The sequence below is a fragment of the Scomber japonicus genome, chromosome 11 (assembly GCF_027409825.1).
Source record: "Scomber japonicus isolate fScoJap1 chromosome 11, fScoJap1.pri, whole genome shotgun sequence".
NCBI classification, from domain to species: domain Eukaryota; kingdom Metazoa; phylum Chordata; class Actinopteri; order Scombriformes; family Scombridae; genus Scomber; species Scomber japonicus.
In genome coordinates this window covers 16103260-16125923 of record NC_070588.1, presented here as the reverse complement: position 1 = coordinate 16125923, position 22664 = coordinate 16103260, and the positions used below count along the sequence as shown (strand labels likewise).

The 22664-nt window shown below is 37.8% G+C and overlaps 1 protein-coding gene across 2 annotated transcripts; it reads left to right on the top strand.

The window, feature by feature from the left end:
* Positions 1-3836: 3836 nt before the first annotated feature.
* Positions 3837-21318, top strand: hat1 (histone acetyltransferase 1). Of its 2 annotated transcripts, none has more exons than XM_053328114.1 (11): positions 3837-3910; positions 5592-5663; positions 5781-5856; positions 10934-11054; positions 14599-14775; positions 14910-15031; positions 15606-15710; positions 16076-16182; positions 16589-16740; positions 17639-17755; positions 20631-21318. In XM_053328114.1, the coding sequence occupies exons 1-11, from the start codon at positions 3904-3906 to the stop codon at positions 20799-20801; spliced, it is 1227 nt and encodes a 408-aa protein (XP_053184089.1). In that variant the 5' UTR covers positions 3837-3903; the 3' UTR covers positions 20802-21318. The 2 variants fall into 2 exon arrangements, with proteins under 2 accessions (XP_053184089.1, XP_053184090.1); XM_053328115.1 differs by having other exon boundaries at positions 20569-20692.
* Positions 21319-22664: the final 1346 nt, after the last annotated feature.

The window sequence follows — 22664 nt, the reverse complement described above, 5'->3', positions numbered from 1 at the left end:
AGCTTCACTGTGCAGAATAATGTATGTGTAGAGTTTGATACAAGAATGATGTTTTCACATTCATCTGAAAGGGGAAAGTTTCTCTGTGCTCACCTTAAATCTGAGTTTAAATTATGTACCAACGAGCAGGATTTGTGACATCACAACTACTTCGGACCTCACATTAAATTAGGTGATCCATTTTTTTTTTGCAAATAAATACACAATGATGAAATGGTCTCATTTGAGAAATGTACAAGCTGGATATTAAGAACTGGTTTTCTCAAGTATTCAACTACTTAAGAACATGAGTGAAGTTGGCACGACGTAAAAAAAAGTAAAGGAATGCACAGAAATAACTGCACAGGAAAATATTGCTTACCCACCAGCACCACAAAACAGCCAGTTGTGGTTCAGTATGCAACTTAAACAAGTGTGATGTGAAAACCTGAAGTTCATAGTGGTGTCTACAACTTTATTTATCCTGAAAACAATGCTCTCTCTCTCTCAAGAACACCTTGTTCACACTCACACATTCACACCTGGAGGCTGTGAGCAGTTTCACTGAAGCCTTTGGGTGTAATCATGAAACTTTTCTAGCATGGTATATATCATTTTAAATTACAACGTTAATATACAGTATATTGTGATACAATCCAGGAAAATTAGTTGAGTCATCATTGATCGATAAAATAAGGAGATGAAAATGTATGTTTTTGGATTGAAGTTTGTAGTATACTGAGAATGGACATTACATTGACGTAGGAGTCTCAATTAAAAGTATACATGTTCATGATGGTTTCTGAATTATTCAGTAAAGGAGGAGTAGCTGTAATTTTAACAATTTCTAATCAGGTAATTGAACTTCATATCATATCGGACACAAATTATTATTCAAAGACCAGTATTCATGTATGTTTGAAAACACACCTGGTGAGGATCTTTCAGTAAAAGTAAACAATGTAGCAATAAAATTCACTCAATTATCCACAATGTTAAATTATATTTAAATGTGATTAATAGTCATGTTAAATTTTTATTGCACTGATGGGTCAACACTTTAATGTTGTGTTTTAGCTGAACTAAACATACCAGAACTCCCAGCATTTAATTATGTCTCATGGGCAAATTTTTGAAGGTAAAATCGTAATCTTCCTGTCAGATTTAAATGTGATGGAGTAAAAAGTACAATATTTCCTGTGAGATGTAGTGCACTCAAGGAACAAAATCTTACAAACTGTACAAACCAATTAAGTGCATCTCACAAGTGTTGTTTCTACAGCTGAGTGAATGTGATTTGGTTTTAGTGGGTTTAGTTACTTTGCCTTGTATTTAGTTGTAGTCAGCATTTTGTTTACCCCTTGTGTGTCATTTGGTTTGGCAAAGTCAGTGTACATATATGTCATAAAGTTGGGTCAGTTGTGTTAACGTCTCAGTTTCTTTGTTGTTATATTGAGTATCTTTTGTTAACCCTTTTTATAGGCCTAGTTATTAAGTTCTTGGTTTTGTAAAAGTTTCTGCTTTCTTTTGGGTAAATGAAACCATATTTCTAGCTTACACTCCTGTCTCGCACTGCTTGGTCTCTAAAAACACCAAAGCAATTTCACTCTGCAACTTCTCCTGCATCTCACCACCTCACAAATTGTAGTTTCACTTGTGAAATGATGCAACAGTAAATGTGATATTTCAGCCTCTATATTCATTCACATTCATTTGGAAGACTCTTTTGTACCACTTGATTTACGTTTTTCATGCACAAATGATGAGCAATCTGGGGTTCAGTGTGTTGCTCAAGGAGCTGCTGGGAATCAAACCATCAACCATACAATTAATAGCGAAATTGTTGTAATCATGTGAGCAAGTCTGCCTCTTACCTGCGTGTAACAAAGCCACAGCTGTAGCCAGTTTAAACTCACACTTTTGAATTTTGTAGACATTTTCAACCACATGTTTGGACTGTAATAAAACTGTTTAACACCACAGCACTGTATTTCTTCCCTCTGTTGTGTGATGCTCTCTTTTCCTGCATTTCCGGAAAGAAAAAAAGTCTCAACAACTGTAGTTTGAAGTTCAGAGATCAAGCAGCATGTATTGCCTCCATGCAGACACAATTTGTTACCTAAGGATTGTAAAAGGTATGGTATTGTTCAGGAAAGGGATAATCTAGTGCTGACAGTGTGGCAGAGGTAAAATTACAGTGGCTTAAACATGACTGGGTCGGTCATTCATTGGTGCACCTGGAGGACAGAATAGCTGAGGCCGGGATGATAGCACAGCATTACCCGGGCTCAGAGGGATGTTCAGAATTGCACTTTCCCCCCAGAGAGTCAATTTCTGTTTATTTCATTGCGATATCACTCTACTCTAAACCTAACCACTTTTTTGTATGGCAAGTTCCTTTTTATTGTCACTAACTTGTCCAAATGAGGTGGAATTTTATTCAAAATGTGTTTTTATCCCACAAAGACCTTGTGTATGTAATTACCAAATGGTCATGTGGGTTCCCCTTCAAATAATTTAATTTGACTTGATGATTTTTATTGATATGCGGAAAGAAAATGTAAATATAAGCTTTTCACTGTCTCAGTTAAACACAACAAATCACTGTCTTGACTCAGCAAAAACAGACTGTCACTGGATGATGCTGACTTTGGCTCCACTCTGCTGCATCAAACAAACACAATCAGGGCTTCAACCAATGATTATTTTCTGTTGATTATTTTCTTGACGTACTGATTTGTTTTTTGGGCTATGAAATACCAGAATAAATCACTGTTTCCAAAAGCCCAAAGTGTAACCTAAAATGTATTTTATGTCTTGATCAACAAGCCGCAACCCAAAGATATTCAGTTAATTATCACAGTAGACTAAAGAAACCAGAAAATATTTAAGAAACTGGAAATAGAGAAACGTGTCATTTTTTCTTAAAACGTGACTGAAATGATTGATTGATTATCAAAGTAGTCTGCGATTAATTGTATGTTAATTGACTAATCAATTAGTCAATAATCACTGCATCTCTTAACACAATACAATAAATTCACAATTTGTGAATTAATTGTATTGTGAATCACAAATGACTATTGGGATTCAAATGAATACAACTTCAATTTTAGGTGACAAATATAACTGCACCTTAATGATACAAACAAATCCGATATGTCAGCCCATTCTGTTTTGCATTATCACATTACAAATAAAAATGACGAGGATACCTTAAATATGGTTATGAAAGAATTGTAACCAACATATGCACTGAGCAGGATTTAATTGTTGAAAATTAAACATGTCATTGCTTTCAAACCTTGAGTTAACAGGATAACCAAGAATCTAATCAAACAAGTAGCATTCCTCAATTAGTCAACTGAAATAATAATTGATCGATTAGTTAACCAATAATTAAATAAGTCATAAAAAAATACATAAAAATAAAATAACCCATTTCATTGTGTAAATTAGTGATTTTGAGTGTTTAACACACCCTCCTTCAGCAATTCTCGTTTTCAAAGAGGCAGCTTTTATTCACCATACAGAGTTAATGTGTTGTAAATGAACAGGTCATATTATTAAAACAGTTTATTTTAACAATAAGATATATTATTAAAACATCAGATGCATCAGGTTATTGTCCATACAAGTCAATTCACTGCTTCAGGTTTAATGAGAAAATCCATCAGTATACTTTTTTACTAAATAATAAAATATATGATATAATATTAAGACATAATAAAACAGGTTATCGAAATATAATAAGATATATTATTAAAATATGACTAAGTATTTTAAACTACGTCACAGCTGTAAAAAAAAAACAAAACAAAAAAAACTACATCCTGTTTCCACGGAAACAGACAGACCCGGAAGTGCTCATGATTCCGCGGGTCTTTTGGGACAACACAGCTCCACACAGCACAGTGTGCAGAAATGGCGGGTAAGTGGCTGAACGCTTTCATGCTGTCGTTTTATCGTCTTCGTCTCAGTAGATACTCACCTGTGAATGCACCACAGTCCTGCTTTAGAGCCGTCGGAAGTGCAGTCTGTCTTTGTTGCTCCGCTGTAAACACAGCGAGCTAAGCTAACGGAGTCAGTGGCCTGCTAACAGCAGCAGCATGCTATCAGGCTGTCACAACATGCACTGTTTTTCAGCTTTGTGTGCACATGTTAGGATTGGATATGTTGATGAATGCTGGTAATTAATGCTGCTCTTTTTTCATTTGAACACTGTGTTACTCCGTTATCTCACGTTTGAGTACAGTTTGATGAACGTTTCCACCTGTAAAAATGAAATAACGTTACTTCATTTTAAAGGAACACATTAACAAAGCTCATCCTGAGGCTGTGGAGGTACCACCAGCTGACCTCCTCCTAAAATAACTGCATTCATGACCTCAGCACTTCATGCTCCATGATGTGCACAGATGCAGCCAATACAACTAATAATAATAGTAATAATAATGATACATTTTATACAGAGAGTGATTTTCAGGGTGCTCAGAAACAGTTCACAGAGGTTAAAATGATCAAAACTGCATGTATGACTAGGGCTGGGTGTCAAAAAAAAAGTACTTTATTTGATACCCATAATGTAAATAGAAAGTCTAACTTACTAACTACTACTAAGTCTAACTAATATTTATTGAATACATAATGCTCAAAACTAGCATGTGGGTCACAGCATATATCACACACACTTATAAATCCTGTATGTGTATGGGCCAATCACGTTGCATTAAGTCGAAGAATGCTTGCATTTATTGGCTGTGAGAAAGTCCTTACAAATAGTCCTATTTTCTAGCTCTGGGTGTAAAAAGGATCGATTGCAGGTATTGTTTGACTACATGGTATTGATTCATTTTGGTCGATACTTTAAAGGTATTGAGTACCGCTACCCAGCTCCAACATTTTTCTGATGATAGTCAACAGTAAGAAGCACAAAGTTACCAAAATATTCTGCTATTTGAGAAGGAACTGAACTCTTCTGTTATCAAACTGGACTTAACATATCACATCTCTCTTTTAATCACAGCACTAATCACATTCATATATTTCATCAAACTGGACTTAACATTATACTTTGAATTCAACTCCCGCTGTTACACAATTAAATTATATATTGTACGTGTCACACTTTGTTTTGTCCACTTATCACCGTTTCTTTGTCCGTAGCACAGACGATATTTCCTTTGTACAGTCAATATTTTATTTCAAGGTTTACATCCCATTTCGACACTATTATTCCATTCATTAAAAATATTTTAAATACAAATTTTTTTAGTTTTAGTACGACTTTGTTTATTTTATAATTTCATTGTTATTGTTGTTTGTTATTCTATTGTACACTTAACTAATAAACAGATTATGATTTATTCGGAGTTAGTAACATCTTGTAATCTAGCGAAGCTTGAATCTATGCTGTCATAACTTTCCCATAGCAGAGGCCTTCTTGGCTGCACTGCATAAACATTTGTCCTCAGCACTGTGTTTTTGTCAATATCAGAATCTAAATGTGGTTTTATGTCCTCTTCCTGTTTTCAAATGAATAATTACTTTCATTGTAAAGAAAATTATTCTGAGCACAGTTTATAGTTTGTTTTTGTGGTTTTCTTCTTCAGCGATAAATACCATGGAGAAGAAACTGGCTGAATACAAGTGCGACACCAATGAAGCTTTATCCTTGAAGCTGAGTATGTTTTATTTTAAGTGTTTAGAAATGAAGATGATGATCTGTACAAATACAGTGACAATGTTGTGTAGAAGTAACTTCAAATTTCTCACTTACATGGATCTTTTTCTGCACTCAGTACGCTTCCCAGAGGATGTTGAAGATGACGGCACCACATTCCACCCCGAGTACAGCCACCAGATATTTGGAGACGAGTGAGTTTTTTTTTCCATTATTACTTTGAATTTCTTATTATAATGACACACAAACTATTGCACATTTTTCACAGTGAAAAGTATTGATAAAATATTTATGTGTGAGCTACCAGGTAGAACCCGGCTAACTAATGGTCTTTGAGCAGCCACATGGGAGCACTAATGGCTAAGACTGCAAATAATGATTATTTTCATTATCAATGAATCTGTCTGTTATTTTATTAAGTTTATAGAATGGTGAAAAATGTTGATCGGTATTTCATGAAGCACAGAATGCAAACAAAAATGTTTTCTTTTGTCCCACTGTAGAAGACTAAAGAAACCAGAAATAATACATTTTAGTAGCTGCAGCTTGAACATTTTTTCCTTTTTAGAAAAAGATACAAAATGATTAATCCATTATCATATTAATAGTTGCTGATCAATTTTCTGTCCATTGACTGTTCACACTTACAACTTAAATGCATCAAGGATGAAGACGTAACAATAAAGTCAGCTTAGTCCAGTTAAATACATTGTACCAGTCTCATCATTTGATGCACTTGATGCCAGAGAATTACTGGTAATTCACTCCTAAAGCTGTCTCTCACCTAGTCACAATAATCATTAAGTATATGAAGTTGTTTAGAAAAACAAATGATAGGAATTAAATGGTGATTACTGTCTTACCATTGGGGTGTGCTGTGCTATCATTGCAGCCAGAAAAATCATAACTTGGTTTGACTAACATTCTCTAGTAACCCATAGTTTGCCACAAACCCATATTTCCAAAACAAATGTAAATGCTGCTGTTCAATCCAAAACAATATTTAGAGGCAGCATGAACGCTGCCAACTTCACCACTGAAAACAAAGAACAGCAGATTTGTTTTCGAAGCCACACAGCCACTTCTGCTGAAGTCGAAAACCTGTGTAGAAATGTGCAGATACTGTATTGAAAGATAGAAAGATGAAATCAGATGTGAGCAGGAAAGCGACCTGTGATCAAAAATGGTTACTTTACATATATTTGAGATACATGTTTTTATGTCAGCTGTCCAGTAAAATCTGTCTCAACTGATTCTAAACAGAATCTAGTTCTACAGATGAATGGAACATGCTTACTGCACAACACTGATTTTGCTGGTATAGTCATATCATTTGTTCATCATCATATTCAAAAAGCAGTCCACCACAGAACCAATAAAGTAGTCACACACAAATTTGTCAACCAAGCCCAAAAACGTAGTTGCTGGTTTCTTGATCTGCTGCATGAAAACACAGGAACCGACAAGCTGCTTTCTGCTGTTATTTTGCAACAATGAGCCAGTTCAATAATCATGCTTCCTCATTTACCAAGGGATTAAATTTCTCCGTCCCCACAACAGATTTACGTCAGTTGGACTGCCAAAAGGCTATATATGAGATCAATGCAGATCCGATGGGAATTACAAAGGTATTAGAATAATAATAATGTAGCCTATAATGTGATACCCTACATTATTATCACAACAAATACACAGAGCAGACATGGGTGGCCCGCAAGTCAATTTCCAACTATCAATAAATTGAAAAATGGTGTTGGAAGCAAGCAGACCATCACTGCATCTAATTTATTGAGTGAAGTTGTCAAAACTCTCCACTGCTGTTTGCTCTACAGAGGGATCAGCTTCACCCCTGCTGAGACAGAGGAGACGAACAGCTAATGTTAGCCTCTGTTATCGTGCTGCTCTCCTCTGCTCTCAGGAGGGCCTGTTCATGGCAGGAATGCTACTACTTTATTCCGCCTCACTGTTCTGTATAAAAGGTCTGGACACTGAAGGGGGTTACAGAGTTGCTCGGTCAGTAAGCGGCTACAGGACGCTGTTGTTAGCTGTGGTCGAGCGAGGTAGAGAGTGAATGAAGAGAGGGAGTGCTGGCAGTAAGGAAGGTGAATCAGATCAATGAAACATTATGTTCTGATTGTTTCAAAGCGGTTACATTCACCAGCACAAATAAACTTCCCCACACACCTCCACCCAACCCTGCAGCTCAGTCTCAAACCTCTGAATCTGAAACGCTGGTGTGCTACATGGAATGCTGGTTTTGGTTGGTTCACTGTAAGAAAGCAAAGTCTTTTTTATGGCTATGATGATGATGATCTTTGTATTAAAGAGCTGTATGTTTCACCTCGGGTGGAGCTGAGCCCTCAGTGTGTGCTCCAAGTGCAATAATATCTACCAGAGTAAAAAACCAAGAAGAGTAATTTAATTCAATTCACCCAAAAAAAATTTTAAAATACAAAAGACTAAATTGAATAAAAGCTGTTTTTCTTTTTCATGGCAAACAGAAACAAAAAAATGACCCTATATTATGAGACTGAATGTTGTCATCAAGACAAGAGAGCATTAAAGATGAAAAAAAAATTATATCCTTTCTGTGTCAGCGCAACAGTCTGATGGACCGTTTGAGTTTTTATAATGTTACTATTTTCTGAAGCCCATAAGGTGCTAAAGTAAAACACAAATGATTTCTGAACATTTATACCTCTGACCCCATACAGACAGCAGTATGCCTTATTATTGGCTGTAAACTTTAATTTAGAAAAGAGCAGCAATGGTTAGGTTGTGAAATATAATCTTGATCAGCAGGAGAACACTTCCACCTTGTTTTACCTTAAAGCATAGGAAGCAATCGCGATAGTGAACAGCTTATGACTTGGCCGGAAAAAAAAAAAAGTCAGTCAGAAGACTTTTTTTTTCTTTCTTTAATCCCTGCATTTACCTGAAAGGTGCACAATTATAGGTACTGAAGCCCAAGTCATACTTGCTGTATCCACATTGTGGTGATAGTCTGGCTGACGTAAGATTCATCATCTGCCGATGTCTCTGAAGATCGAAAGATAATAATGCTAGACAATAAATTCATTAAATTATCATAGTTATGAATCTCAGTCAAGAACAACTTTTGGACTTTTAACCAGACCATATATTATGATGAATGTCACCTTTTAAGCAGGATATAATTCCTGGTTTAAAAAATATAGCATTTAAAGGAATAGCTCAACATATCAGGGAAATAAGCTTACTTGTTTTATTTCCAAGAGCGAGATGAGTCAGTCTGGCTGTGCATTTAGTTCAGAGGTGAAGTCAAGATGATTTTAGCTTAGCAGCATAGACTGGAACCAGCTAGCCTGACTGTGTTCAGCATCATAAAATACACCTACCAACTCCTATAAAGCTGATGTATTTACAATGTTGAATATAAACAACTCCAAAGCCTCCACAGCCACTCGTCAAATCTTCTGTGTTTAGCATGTGTAGAAATAGAAAACAACACAAAATTGTGGTTTAACAAGCCGCTAGCCTAAGACGACCTCTACCATAGAGAAATCCTGTCCTGAGAAAACACAAGATGCAAATTAGACTTTTAAGATATAGGGAGGTAGTTTTCTCATCTTTTGATAGCAGCTAAACTTCCAGGCCATGCAGCAAGCTAACATGTCCTGTAATACTGACCAAACTTCTGGTAAGATGGTGAATTTGTAATCACATTACTGTATTACGTTACAAAGAGATGCATTACTGATTAATCTGAAGCACGACTGTGCAGTGTCTGGGGTTATAGTGTGGGGTTACCGGATAGTAGTGGTGAGCACAGGTTTTAATACAAGTCTTTGTAAAGTTTGGCAACCTCATTGTGCCAACAAGACTCTGGAAAGATGTGCACAGTCACTGCACCCCAATAACTCAAAGGTTAACATGCATACAGCATACTTCAATGGCAGCAGTTTGATTCTGGCCGTGGATGTTTGATGCATGTCACACCTCTCTCTCTCTCTCTCTCTCTCTCTCTCTCTCTCTCTCTCTCTCTCTCTCTCTCTCTCTCTCTCTCTCTCTCTCTCTCTCTCTCCCTCTCCCTCTCCCTCTCCCTCCCTCTCTCTGTACCCATGTTTCCTGTCTCACTGAACTTCCAATGAATAAATAAATGCTAACACATTTGCATTTGTCCTGCAAGTTAACGTCCACTGCATTGCTCTAAATCAATCAAAAAAACTATGTGCATATAATGGAACAGATGTACTTATATCTTTTGTGCACTTAACTTGAAATAATGCCCATCTCACACAAATGCTTATTTAGCCTCACCAGACCGAATCTGGGCTGGTTTGGTGAAGCCGAGGTTTTGATTAATTAACTTTTTGGCTACAAACTCTTTCTGCCCTGCAGCCTGCTGACTCCATTGAGTATTTACTGAAGACACTACATCATATCTGTAATCCTCAGAGCAAAGCTGCCAACGATGCAGACTACTTTATGTTTTCACATGCAGTAAAATTTTGGACACCTTCCTGTTCCCTTGAATGAGAACGTGTGCACTGTATGTTTCAATTACATCATGATTTAACAGTTTTTGTATTTTGTCAGCACCATGTCCAACTCAATACTTCATGTTATTACCAGTATTTAAGGATTTCTTGAAGTTTCTTAAGGTTTCATAAAGTCTGTCGAGAAGTCTGTAGTCTCAGATATGCAAAGGTGAAAATAACATTTTTGTTGCATACTATTTAAGCGTCACAATGAGTCACAGTATTGTCCTAATATGATTAAAAAAGGTGAGATTACAGTCTTGGCAGTGACACCTGTGTCTGTGTGTAGGCTTACAGAAGCATGTCGCTACACTCTAAATTGCATTTCCAAATGAGTCAAAACTAGGATTGGTTATTTTTGCACTTGGTGCAATCAGCTCAAAGGGAACACAGTAATTGGAGCATTAATTATTTCAGCAAGCATAATTGCTAGTAAAGCTCAATCACATAGTTGCATAATGATGAAATCTATTTTAGCATAAACTGTTAGTGATCTGGTGGTGGAAGAAACAATACAACACGGTGAAATAAGTGGCCAGACCTGCAGTAAACATGTAGCATCAACTCCAGGTGTATATTTGACACATTTCATTAGATGAGAATATGATGATAATAATCAGGTGCTTTGTTATTGTCCTCCTGATATTGATTTAAGCTCCGCAAAACAGTTAACATTTTATAGTTTTCTCTTTGCAAGTCACTTTTCTAAATGTAAAATATGCGTGACTAATGATTCCACTTCCTCCTGCAGTGAGGTGGCTTTTGGATACAAAGGTCTGCAGATACAGCTCTTCTACACAGCTGGAAACCTGAGCACGCTCTTCAAAGTGAAATATTCCTCAAAAGTCACTGAAACATTTGACTGTGTGGAGGTAAGATTTATATTTCTTTATTCTTTTATTCATTGGTGTGACTATTAATGTTGTGGTTGGTTCACTGTCAGTTTGTCTTGATAGTAGTTTACTAGTTTTTATCATGATGCCATTTTCCTCCTATTGTTGTCATTATAATGGGCTGATTTATTTTAAATCACTTTCAGATGTTTCCAGTACAAACAAATATACTTTAACTTGCACAAATATCAAAGTGTGATTTTTTTTTTTTTTTTTTGTTAAGCATACCTCCTGCTGAATTGAACATTTTCGGATTGAATAATAGTTTTAGTGCTCTTCTATGTTGTCATACATGATGTTTAACTGCATATCTTTGAGTTTTGGACTGCTGGTTCTACAAAACATGAAAACGTCACATCGGACATTTATATTAAGCAATTTTCACTATTTTCACTATACTATGTTATAGATGAAACGTTTCATCAATGAATCAAGAAAGTAATCAACAGTTTCATCAATAATGAAAATAATCCTAAATTGCAGCCGTAGTCCGATCCAGTTGACCTAAATTAGATTAAACATTAAAAGTTTGCATTAGACTACTAAATGTGGAACTCTTTACTTTTCACGAGCTACTTGAGCCAAAGAGCAAAGGTCCTAGCGCAAAACTACCGAGCTGATTAGTTTAAATTATTGATATATAAATTAAAGTTTAATTGTAGAAGGAGAACAGAAGAAGTATCACTCTGTTGGGGAACTGCACAAACATTCATGATTGTAGAGTAGTGTTACAGATGTGAGTTTCTTCTCCCACACATGATCTTTGGCTTAGTGCAGACACTGATAGACAAATAGTGAGCGGATGTCTCCATAATGACGTGAGAAGGACTGTGCGATCAATTATTCTTTAAGGGGAGTAGATGGAGCTATGTTACCTTTTTTTATGGGCAGTTTCTGGTGACTTGATGTTGTTTCTTCACTAACTGAAGTAACTCATATAATGGGCTCACTGGGTGGTGACATTATTCCAGTAAGGGATCTCCTGTTTTGTTAGAATAATCTCATTCCTCCTTGGCCCCCTTGTGCCAGTACACTAATCCTACTCCTCCCTGTCGGAAGAGAAGGGTTTTAAAAGGTTTTGTGCGTGGGGTCTAACATGAGGCATTGATTTTTAGAGGATTCTGTGATTGAATCAGCAGGAGGAGTAATGTCACCCTGTTGGGGATCTTGTGTGTGTGTGTGTGTGTCTGTGTGTCTGTGTGTCTGTGTGTCTGTGTGTGTGTGTAGATGTTTACAGGAGTGAATTGTTCAAGTAATCGACAATCACAATCTTGGAAGTTGAATATCTGTAAACTGATCTTCATTAAGTTCAGTTTTAATGTAATGATTAACTTTTTGTGCTTAAAATGTACAACTTTTCTGTCAGACAATAATAATTAACATATCAACAGCTCGTATTTGGGCAAAAATGGGAAAAGAAATGGTGAGACTTCACAAAAGGCTGCTGGGAGCTCTGAATATTTTCCTCGAGCTGTCAATGCAGCAAACATTTAGAACAAATACAAGAATCAGCGAGGCCCCTATTGAGGTCAGATGATTCAACACTGGGACATCTGTCTTGTCTGGAAGCAGCGGGGGGCTCCACTACTGGACAATGTGGCCTCAACTGGTGGCAGTGGGACCAGTGGCATAACCTCTAAACTCACCAGTTTCTTTAAATAACTCCATACAGCAGTGATTGTTCCCTCTGATGAGGCTGATGAGCACCACATCACTTTTTTTTCTCCTCTGGCGACACAAAAATACCATGGCAACCAGTTGAGCATTTAAAAAAAGAGCCATTGGCACATTTTGGGAACGTAGTTTTAAAGCCACAGCTGATATTCAAACTGAACTCTGTGTGTGTGTGTGTGTGTGTGTGTGTGTGTGTGTGTGTGTGTGTGTGTGTGTGCGTGTGCGTGTGCGTGTGTGCGCCAGCGTCAGCCTGCCACTACTTCAGCGTGCAGCGTTGACCCCTGAGTGTTCACCTTGTTAAGGGTTTGAGTGCAGCTGGTGTAGAGGTAGAGAGTGTGAGCGGAGCAGCAGAGTTCAGGCTGCATCTGAAGAGTGTTTGTCTCCGAGTGTGCGCGGACAGTCGGGGTGCGGGTGCAGCTGGTGAGAGAAGAGAGTGACAGACGAGGGGAGGCAGAGATGGAGTTTATGCAGCTGCCACGTTGATACAAGATTCCCATCAAAAATCACCTTTTCCCCTTTTTTAAATCTGCCAAAAACTCTGTACGGGTGCATTTCACAGGCAGCACCAATTTGTTGCCAGACCTTTTGTGCACCAAAAAAGAAAAAGCTGAATGTCTGTTCTGTGTAATTATTTATTACATTTAAAACCCATATAGGTGTGTAAATATAATTTAACTTTAAGCAGTACTTTATAAAATGGCTGCAGATTTTCAGTGTGGAATGGCCTTTAGAGCAGATGAAATAATACCAACACAACAAATTAGATAGTTTGTACTCCCTTTGTGCTCATTGTTAGAAATCAAAGACATTAACAAAATCTTCTAAAAGAATATTGTTAAGTTATATTCATGCCAAACTGAGGCATCTATTCTCTAAGGCTGTGCAATTTAGTGTCTAGTATGTAGGAGAGTGCTCTGGACAAAGAGACTTGTTTGTCCATGGCCTTTTAAGTACGGTCCTTGTTCCTTAGAAATGTGGCTGGACAATTACAATAGTTAAGAGGCATTCAGCTGCAGGTGCATTACTTCCAGTTAGATATTAGCTGATGTCTGAAAGGGGGGGAATTAGCAGCATGTTGTATTAGCCTTTTGTAGTGCATTTTGCTCAGACCTTCTTCATTTCCCAGTTTTCAATGCTGAGCAGCAAGGGTCTCTGTGCCGAAATAATGCCCATCACACATGTAAATGGTGTGAAAGGGCTGCTTAGTAAAGTGTTCTCATGTCAATCCTTGTGGAAATGGATACAATGCAAACATTACAGCTGAACTAACCACACGTTGCACTGAGTAAAAAGTCCAAGGGTAGGGCCCCTTTGTCTCGGAGGCTCTTTGAAAATGCGGGGGCAAATTCATTTGATTGGGTTCACTTGGCAGGATTAGAGGAGAGGCCTCTATTATGGATGCCCAAAGGTTTGTTAAGTTGAGATCAATTCATAAGATTTTATTTCCCAGTGAGAAGCAGAAATGCGTTATTGTGGCAACTTCATCACATATTCATGGTTTAACATAAGTAGTAAATGTACTGATTTAAGTGGTCTTTTCACCGGAGCAAGGAGGGGGCTGCTGCTGTGGTCTCTGCTCAGCTGACAGTTTTAATTGCCTAATGGTTTTCTTTTATTGGCACAAAAACATGTATGCTTGCACGTTTGATTTGCAGATTATTTTGTACTTTTCTCTTTTGCAGTCTCATCAAATCTAAGCAGAAAAGTGTTGCTCAACATGAAAAAAAGTGTATTTTAAAGCTTCAGTTTATCAGAAAATACCTCACTGGTCTCAAAAAACATGTTCTAGGTCGTCTTTTATCATCTCGATTTATTTGCTGCTTTACTAAATTCATGTGGCATTTTCCAGCCTGATGATATTGAAGGAAAGATCCGGGAAATTATCCCTGCTGGGTTCACCTGCAACACTGACGACTTCATCTCACTGCTGGAGAAGGAGGCCAATTTCAAGCCCTTCGGCACCCTGCTTCACACGTACATGGTCCACAGCGAGGAGGCAGGAGAGCTCACATACCAGATTCATAAGGTACGCACATCGCTCACCGTATCAGTATCAGTTATTTAAATCATTTCTAGTTGTCACTCTTACGTCACCATGGCAATGATGAGATTTAACTGTAAACCTCATCAGATGTTTTGTACGTGTTGTGTCTGCCGCAGGCTGACGTGACCTGCCCGGGATTCCAAGAGTACCACGAACGCCTGCAGACCTTCCTCATGTGGTTCATAGAGACGGCGAGTTTCATCGACACAGACGACGATCGTTGGGACTTCTTTCTTGTGTGCGTGCCCTCCTTAATTGACATCATCCCCCCTTCATGCCCACCCCCTACCCTAAAGCCTTTATTGTGTCATTGAAAAACAAAGCCCCCCTTTGAGGCGCTTGTGACCAATTACCAGGCCAGTTTGATTATATTTCCCCCTGTAGGAGAATTGTTGATCAGGCAAGAGCTTTCTTTGTGCCAAAAGACCTTTTCAAATTTTTCAGGGGCAAGAGCTGAATTGAATACTGTTGTCTTTTGAAACACTGAACAATGTCTTAACAGTAAAAAGAGCCTCTGCCAGTGTTTTCTTTACCCTGGCACCTATTAATACTGACAATGGGGAAAATGGACTGAAGTGATTTTGAGGAGCTCAGTCCCTCCTCCAAGCCCTTCTCTTCCTCTAAGTTGCAGTACTCCAATTAAGTGCATAATGTATTCAGGTTGTAGCAGGTGTACTAATCGGGCCTGGCCGCTCTAACATGCTGACGTCGGTGGGGGTGAAGGGTGGGCACGAGAACAGAGAAGCTAAAATGGACACTGCTTGGGAGTGTGCCTGTAATTGACCAGTTTGCCTTTTGTGTTTTATCTGCAGATTTGAAAAGTACAATAAAGATGGGGAGACTCTCTACGCAACTGTTGGCTACATGACAGTTTATAATTACTATGTGTACCCAGACAAAACCCGACCACGTGTAAGGTAATTGCGGGGGCAGCACGTGCCTTCCCATTCTTTTGTATGAAAAAGGAGTGGAAAATTATACATTTCTTTATCCTCTTTGCAAAGAACCCAAATTACTGGCTTATATAGCCAACCATTCAACCAGATTTTGTTCATTACGAAACCAGGGTGATTTGTATCTGAAAACAACTTTATAGATAAGCTTTTGATTTGTTGCATTGATGGATCAGTATAACGGTGTATTTTTTCCTGCTTTCAATCAAAGAATTTCTGTTTCGACTCAGATGCCACATAAATTTGTTATGTCACAAGACTCATTTTAAACAAACCTGCTCCCTCACTGGTTCTGTGTTTGCATGTATGTCCATTCTTTAATTAAACAGCCAAATGCTGATCCTGCCCCCGTTCCAAGGCGAGGGTCACGGCGCTCAGCTTTTGGAGGCAGTGCACAGATTTTATTGCATTTTGCCCAAAGTGCAAGACATCACAGGTGAGCGTAAATATGGCATTTAGTGTTTTGAAGACATGAAAAAACATTTAATCAGACTTCCTTGTTTCACAAACAATTTAAATGTTTTGTCACTGCAGTTTTTGAGTTAATGTGGAGGGCTGGCATGTAGGCCAGGATTTGCTGAGGCTATGTTAAAACTTGTTGGATCAAATTGTTGCTTTGCAAGGAGACAGAGGATGAATACTAAAGAGGCATCCCAGTTTTCCCTTTCAAAAGGAGGATTCTTTCTAAAAACTACCGTAAACTAAAAAGCTACTTAAAAAGATTTGAACTTTGTCAACTTCTGTCATTTGATTGGTGTGCATGAGATATTTTCAAAGATTGTGAATCATTTGAAAATCGGCAGTGCTAACTAATTGTATTATGATGTTGGTTTTTTTTGCAGCTGAAGACCCCTCTGAGAACTACGTGAAGCTGAGAGATTATGTGCTGGTCAAACTTTGTCAAGGCCTGCAATCCTTTGCTGCAGACAAACTACCCCTCGGCTTTTCAGCTGACATGATCAAAGAGGCACAAGACAAGCTAAAAATTAACAAGGTGCTGCATGAGGCTCAAACTAACAATCATTTTCATTATCAAGTAATCTGTTGATTGTTTTTTAGATGAATTGCATGCTCTGTCAAATGGTTGTAGAACACCTCGAGGTTACATCCTAAAATATGTTGTTTTTTTCATTCTACAGTTTAAAACCCAAAAGGATTCAATTTACTATGATTTAAAACAGAAAAGCAGCAAGTCCTCACACTGGAGCCAAAGAATGTTTGACATTTTTGCTCAATAAGTGACCATAATCGAGTAATTGTTTTAGCTCATATGCTGCACATATGTAAACAGTTCCAACATTAAGACCATAGCTTGAAGCTTTACAGTCCTCTGAAGCATAACATTAGTTGATGATAACAGTTACAAAATACAGACCTGGAAGAATATTACATTTTTTTCAGAAGTAGGTGGCAGGTAAATGCCTCCACTGTTGATTTCAGTCACTTATACCCATGACTATAGACATCAATGGGACTCAAAATAAGTTTATGTAACTCGGTTTTGACAGAAATTTGTAATTGATGTGTAAAAATGTGTAAATGAAGATGTATACACTATTCCAACTTGCACATGCTTAAATTATTTCAACCAAATTTGCAGCTTTACCTTAAATACTTCTATTGATCCACATGGCTGAGTATCATGGTGTAATGACCTGTGTGGTGGCTTTTCTTGAGAAAACTTTGTTGAAAATAGATAAATAGCGGGCTGATTTATCAGTAAGCCCTGAGCTTCTGACATCATGTAGTCATTGTTCTGGGAGCTGTTTCAGGTTCTTGTTGAATCAAACAGGTGATTCATAAGTTTGACAATATGCGAAATTACAAATATTTTAATCAATGTTTTTTATTTGTTTGTGTGCTTTGTTTTGTTTTGGGTCCTTCCTCTATAGAAACACGCAAGGCGAGTATACGAAATCCTGCGTCTGAGAGCAACAGACATGAGTGATGAAGAAAAAGCCAGAGAGTACCGTTTGGAGGTGAAGAAGAGGCTGTTTGGACCATACAGGGTGAGGTTTTAATCATCACAGCTTCAAAGGTGAACTCTGCATTTCAGTGTGGAGTCGGTTAAACAGAGCAGGTAGATTGGCATTTTGCGTAAGTGATTTCCTCATGTATTCTGAACACATCTGAATGTCAACTTGTCTCTATTGCTGTCAAACAAGAATCCAGTGAGCAGTCTTCCACCTTTGTTAGCATTATAACATTACAGCAGTTCAGTGTAGGAAGTTAAATGGCCTGATTATAGCATGCACTGGTTTACAGCTCTGTATTGTCTCTGTTTATTATGTTACCTTTTAAAACAGCAGAAAAATTGATCTTCAGCTCTGTGAAAATTGATTACCCCACTCCCTTATTGTTACAGCCACAATAGGGCGCGCCAGTCGTTTGTGACATTACTAAGCTTTTTGCTATTCAGGCACATCATTAGTCAGGATTTGCATTTCTTTGGGAGGAATAATTTTCATGAAAGTATGTGTGAAGCACTTTGTCAAGAAGCTGCTACCATTCAGTGTTCTGTAGCTGTGCTGTTGCAGCACTCTTCAGACTTCATCTGGGAAGCTGCAATTTGATCAACTCTTTTTGTTTTTTGGGAGATATTTGAGTCACATTTTTCTTGGCAAGTTTTCTTTTGAGTTTCTGAGAGTTTTAGTGTAACTCCTATGATTCTGTTTCACCAGACGTGACTGTGGGAAACGCTACATAGATCCCTATGCACCAGCATAAAGCCCTACATCCTGTTTGCTTGTGACATTTTATATTTGGGCTGCTCACTGCTTCTTTGCATACCAACCATTAGAGAATTTGCTGTCAGCGGGGTAACCGCACGTCTCAAAAAAGGCAGAATCTGACGTGGAAAAGACCTATGTGGTGAAATGGGGAATAGGAATTCCTTGGGAGAGTGGCAAGGAGGGATCTGGTGGCCAGATGCAGACCATTTTTCCTTCCCTGAGGAGATTTAGCATGTAGTTAGTTGAATGTTAGAGGCCGCTGCACTGTGAATGCGAGGGGGATTATACATTTCTGCTCAACCCGGGGTTCTCTTACCCCTAGTTCCCCAGAGACCAGGTCTGCATGCATGTGTGTGCAGTTTTTCAGCACTTTGACTTCACTATAGGACTGCAGCTAACAATTATTTTCAATATCAGAAAATGGTGAAAAATGTCGATCACTTTTTCTAAAGGCCATGATGGAGTCTAAAATATGTTGAGGTCTCAACCAAGAGTCCACAGCCCAAATATAATCAGGTCATTATCAAAGGAAAATATTAAATAAATAATATTAAATATACACATTCAAGAAACTGGAACCAGATTTCTTTTCTTTTTTCCCTCTTAACTTTAAATCAATCAAAATACTTGCTGATTAATTTTCTGTGTAGTGGTTGCAGCTATGCTTGACTGTTAATGTTTGCTCCACTGTCTAAAAAAGGCAAACTCTGTGAAAGGTTTATAAATTTTAACTAACAGCTTTAATAACTGTTAATGATAATTTATTAATAGTTTATACAATGAGCCTGGGATCTGTTTTCATCTTAAATAACATGCTTTGTCTGTTTAACCCCTTAATGGACAACTTGACTTGCAGAGCTAAAAAGCACCCGTACCAAAATCAATTCATCACATTTAAAGGGTGTTTTTGGGCTACTGTCCACAACCACCTTCAGAGAACCAACTTTATTACATTTAGAGGTGTGTTTTAATAGTTATTGCAGCAGTATTACAGTTATTCATGCTTCCTTGTCTATTAAACTATCAAACAGTTAAAGATTCATCCTGTTTGAGAGAAAACTTTTTAGACTCTGCTGGTTGATCCAACATGCATTTTGTGAAGAACCTTTTCATTAATGATCAACTTGAATTCCAATAATTAGGTCTGCTGTTAAAAATGTCATTAATAAAGGGTAATGTGTTTCTCTTAAGATTAAAAAAAAAAAAAAAAAGATATTGCAAGTCATGAGAGAAGGATCACAACCTGAAAACCCAAAATCTGTTCTAGTTAACAGCTCATTACATGTCTATAAAACATAAATTATATATAATCAGAATGGTTTAATAATAAGGACTTCTTGGCAGACATACATAACCACTAACCATCACATAATTGTCATATATTCCATCTTTTAAACAGAAAAGTGAATGATCTGGTAAAAACCACATTACTTAACTAGACATTATAATACCATGTCCATGTCCACGAAAAGCACAAAACAAGTAAAAACACCAAAGTCTATTAATGACGATGAGCAACCTCTCTTCCTTGGGGGGAGGGGGTTCTTGGAGCTATGATGTTTATAAGACCAGTTGTCCCAAGAAAAATGCCCAGACTTTAAATGTCATTAGAGGTGCAAAGATGAGTCGGGTAGTTGTTGAAAGACAATTAATCAGCAAGTGTCTTGATAATCGAATAATCTTTTTTGGGGTGCAGTTTTGCTCAAAAAGACTTAGATTTGATGGTTCATGGTTGTAAATTTGATAATTTTGTGCTTTTCTTGGTCTTAAATAGTTAATTAAATATTTGGGGGTTTGGGACTGTACGAGATACCACCTTGTGCTTATTATGATCAAAAAAATAATCAGTTATGAAAATGGTTTAGTTGCTGCCTTAAATGCAGTATTAACATGTGCTATTCATAGTAGAGTTCATGTCATTCATTAGAAACTGAAGTTTCTGTTAGATCAAATGTTATAAGTTCAGATGCAGGTGGTGAAGACATAAAAATCTGAAAACAGAATGGTCATAAAAGACATTTTAGTGGTAAAAAACAAATATCACAGATTCCTCGTCACAGGTTATGCCTGTTTATGTACCTTTTTTGGAGGGAGTGACCAAACTGATCAAACAACCTCGCTGATGTGCATTTGTGCTGTTTCTGTTGTGCAGAAGAATCAGAGGGAGCTGACGAAGATGAGGAAGTGCCTGCGGCCGGAGGAGCTGGTTTCCCACATGGGTCAGATGGACACACAGATGCAGCACGAGGAGCTGGAGAAGAGTTATCAGGTTGTGGTTGAAGACTACAGGAGAATCATTGAGAGGCTTGGAGCTCAGGCCTGATTAGACTCTAAGACGCTGCTTAGCCTGGAAGCCCACCCTCTCAACACACAGGTGGTCTGCCCGGTCTGTACAAAGCCCACATAAACTACAGACTGTAACCAAGAAGAAACTCTCCTGATGTAACAAAATCACAGTTTTAATTGAAGAGTGTTTATAGTAGCTGAGTTGAGCAGAGCAGCGGTAGGTTGCAGTGGAAAAAGGCCTGTCTGTTTCCCAGCTGATGTTGATACAGTAGAGGAGGAGAGTAGTGCAGCAGGAGGGCGAGACTTCCTGTTTGTCCTACATGTTGAATCACAGTGTGTGAGATTCAGTGATACGTCATAATTTACAGGTGATAGGAGGTCCAATATCCTACAGATGCTTCTTCTTCATTGTAGACATTTTTTCAAGATTTTTTGTCAAACAATTCCCGGTGTCTGTTTTGAAGCACTTCATATGGAAAATAAAAAATGTTTTTGTATATTGCTCAAATTGTGCGTTTGTTATTGTAAAGAAAATAAAACTGAGCAATTCATCATCTTTTAGTTATTGTTTTATTACTGCCTGGGAATATTTAGTCCTACTTTTGAATTTTCTTGAGTGTTTGTCGGTATTCTTATATGCTCACTCATAAAAGTATGTTCATTAATGATGTGAAATTGCAAAAAACATGAATTTTAATGATCAATCTAATCAGGGCTGTAGAAACTTAACTATTTCACCACTAAATGCAGCCTGTCATATAAAAGAGACAATATATAGATAATATCGAGTTTAAAATGTTTCTTAGTGCACAATACTGTACCATAGATCCCAGCTGTCCTGATTAATGCATTTTCCAGTATGTGTTGTATATATATTTAAGCAGATTTAGAGATGTAATTTTGTTCGGGCACCCTCTCGTGGCTAATGCAACTTCTGATTGCCGCTGATGTTGAGTGTTACACTAATGAGTATTATGGTTTTCAATTGAAAACCTTTGTGCCACTGTAATGCCCCCGCTTGTGCTGATCACTGTGATGAATACCCATCATACTTTATGATACTTTAGCACATTGTCACTAAATGAAGGCTGCCAGGTCAATTTTCAATTTTTCCCCCCCTCTCCACTTGAAACAAGACAAAACCTTGGGACTCTTCACATCTCTAATTCAGATTGATTGACTCCACTCGTGGCCACAAGGGGCCTCATCTCACTGCAGTTTTCTCTGCTGCGAGTGCACATTTCGCATCGCACTGTACACGCTCAGCTGACTGACCTGCTGGTGGGAAGTGGCATTATTGTTTAGTAGGCACCACGAGTTTATGTGCTCATTAATTCCACTAGCAGTACATGACTGTTTAATAGAGCCATGGTCAGGCTTTTATTTGGCATGTTGATACACCTACTCCAGTCTTTGCAGTCTTTGTGGGAGAAGTTGGATGATTTGCAGGCCTCTGTGTAGTTTTCATTATAGACTGTGAAAGCTCTTTTGCTCCTTCAGACCACACAGCTGGGTTTATAGGAGCTTAATTATTCACAACCAGCCTGTTCTACACCCTCATGTCCCATCACAGCTGTCTGTGGACATCAAAACACTAAAAAGTTTGTTTAATTTCAGTGTCACACTGCATTGAATCATTTCTGACATCCTTTAGATTTAACTAATTGTTACACTGTGCCTGAAACACCTTGTTACTGCTTGACTTTCTTTATAATCTGAGCCCCTTGGTTCAGCATGGCGTATTTAGCACAAGTGGTGATTTTATATATATATATATATATGTTATGATCATTGTTTCTGATGCCAGATTGAGCTCATTCCACACCTTGAAGCCAAATTTCATGAATATTTTTAAAATAACTATTTTGGTAAAAAGTAGACAAAAATGATTTATGACTTA

Coding starts and splice junctions, on each gene's coding strand:
- hat1 (XM_053328114.1), top strand. Junction 5,664..5,780: donor AGCTTTATCCTTGAAGCTGA/GTATGTTTTATT, acceptor TTCTGCACTCAG/TACGCTTCCCAGAGGATGTT. Junction 16,741..17,638: donor ACAAGCTAAAAATTAACAAG/GTGCTGCATGAG, acceptor CTTCCTCTATAG/AAACACGCAAGGCGAGTATA.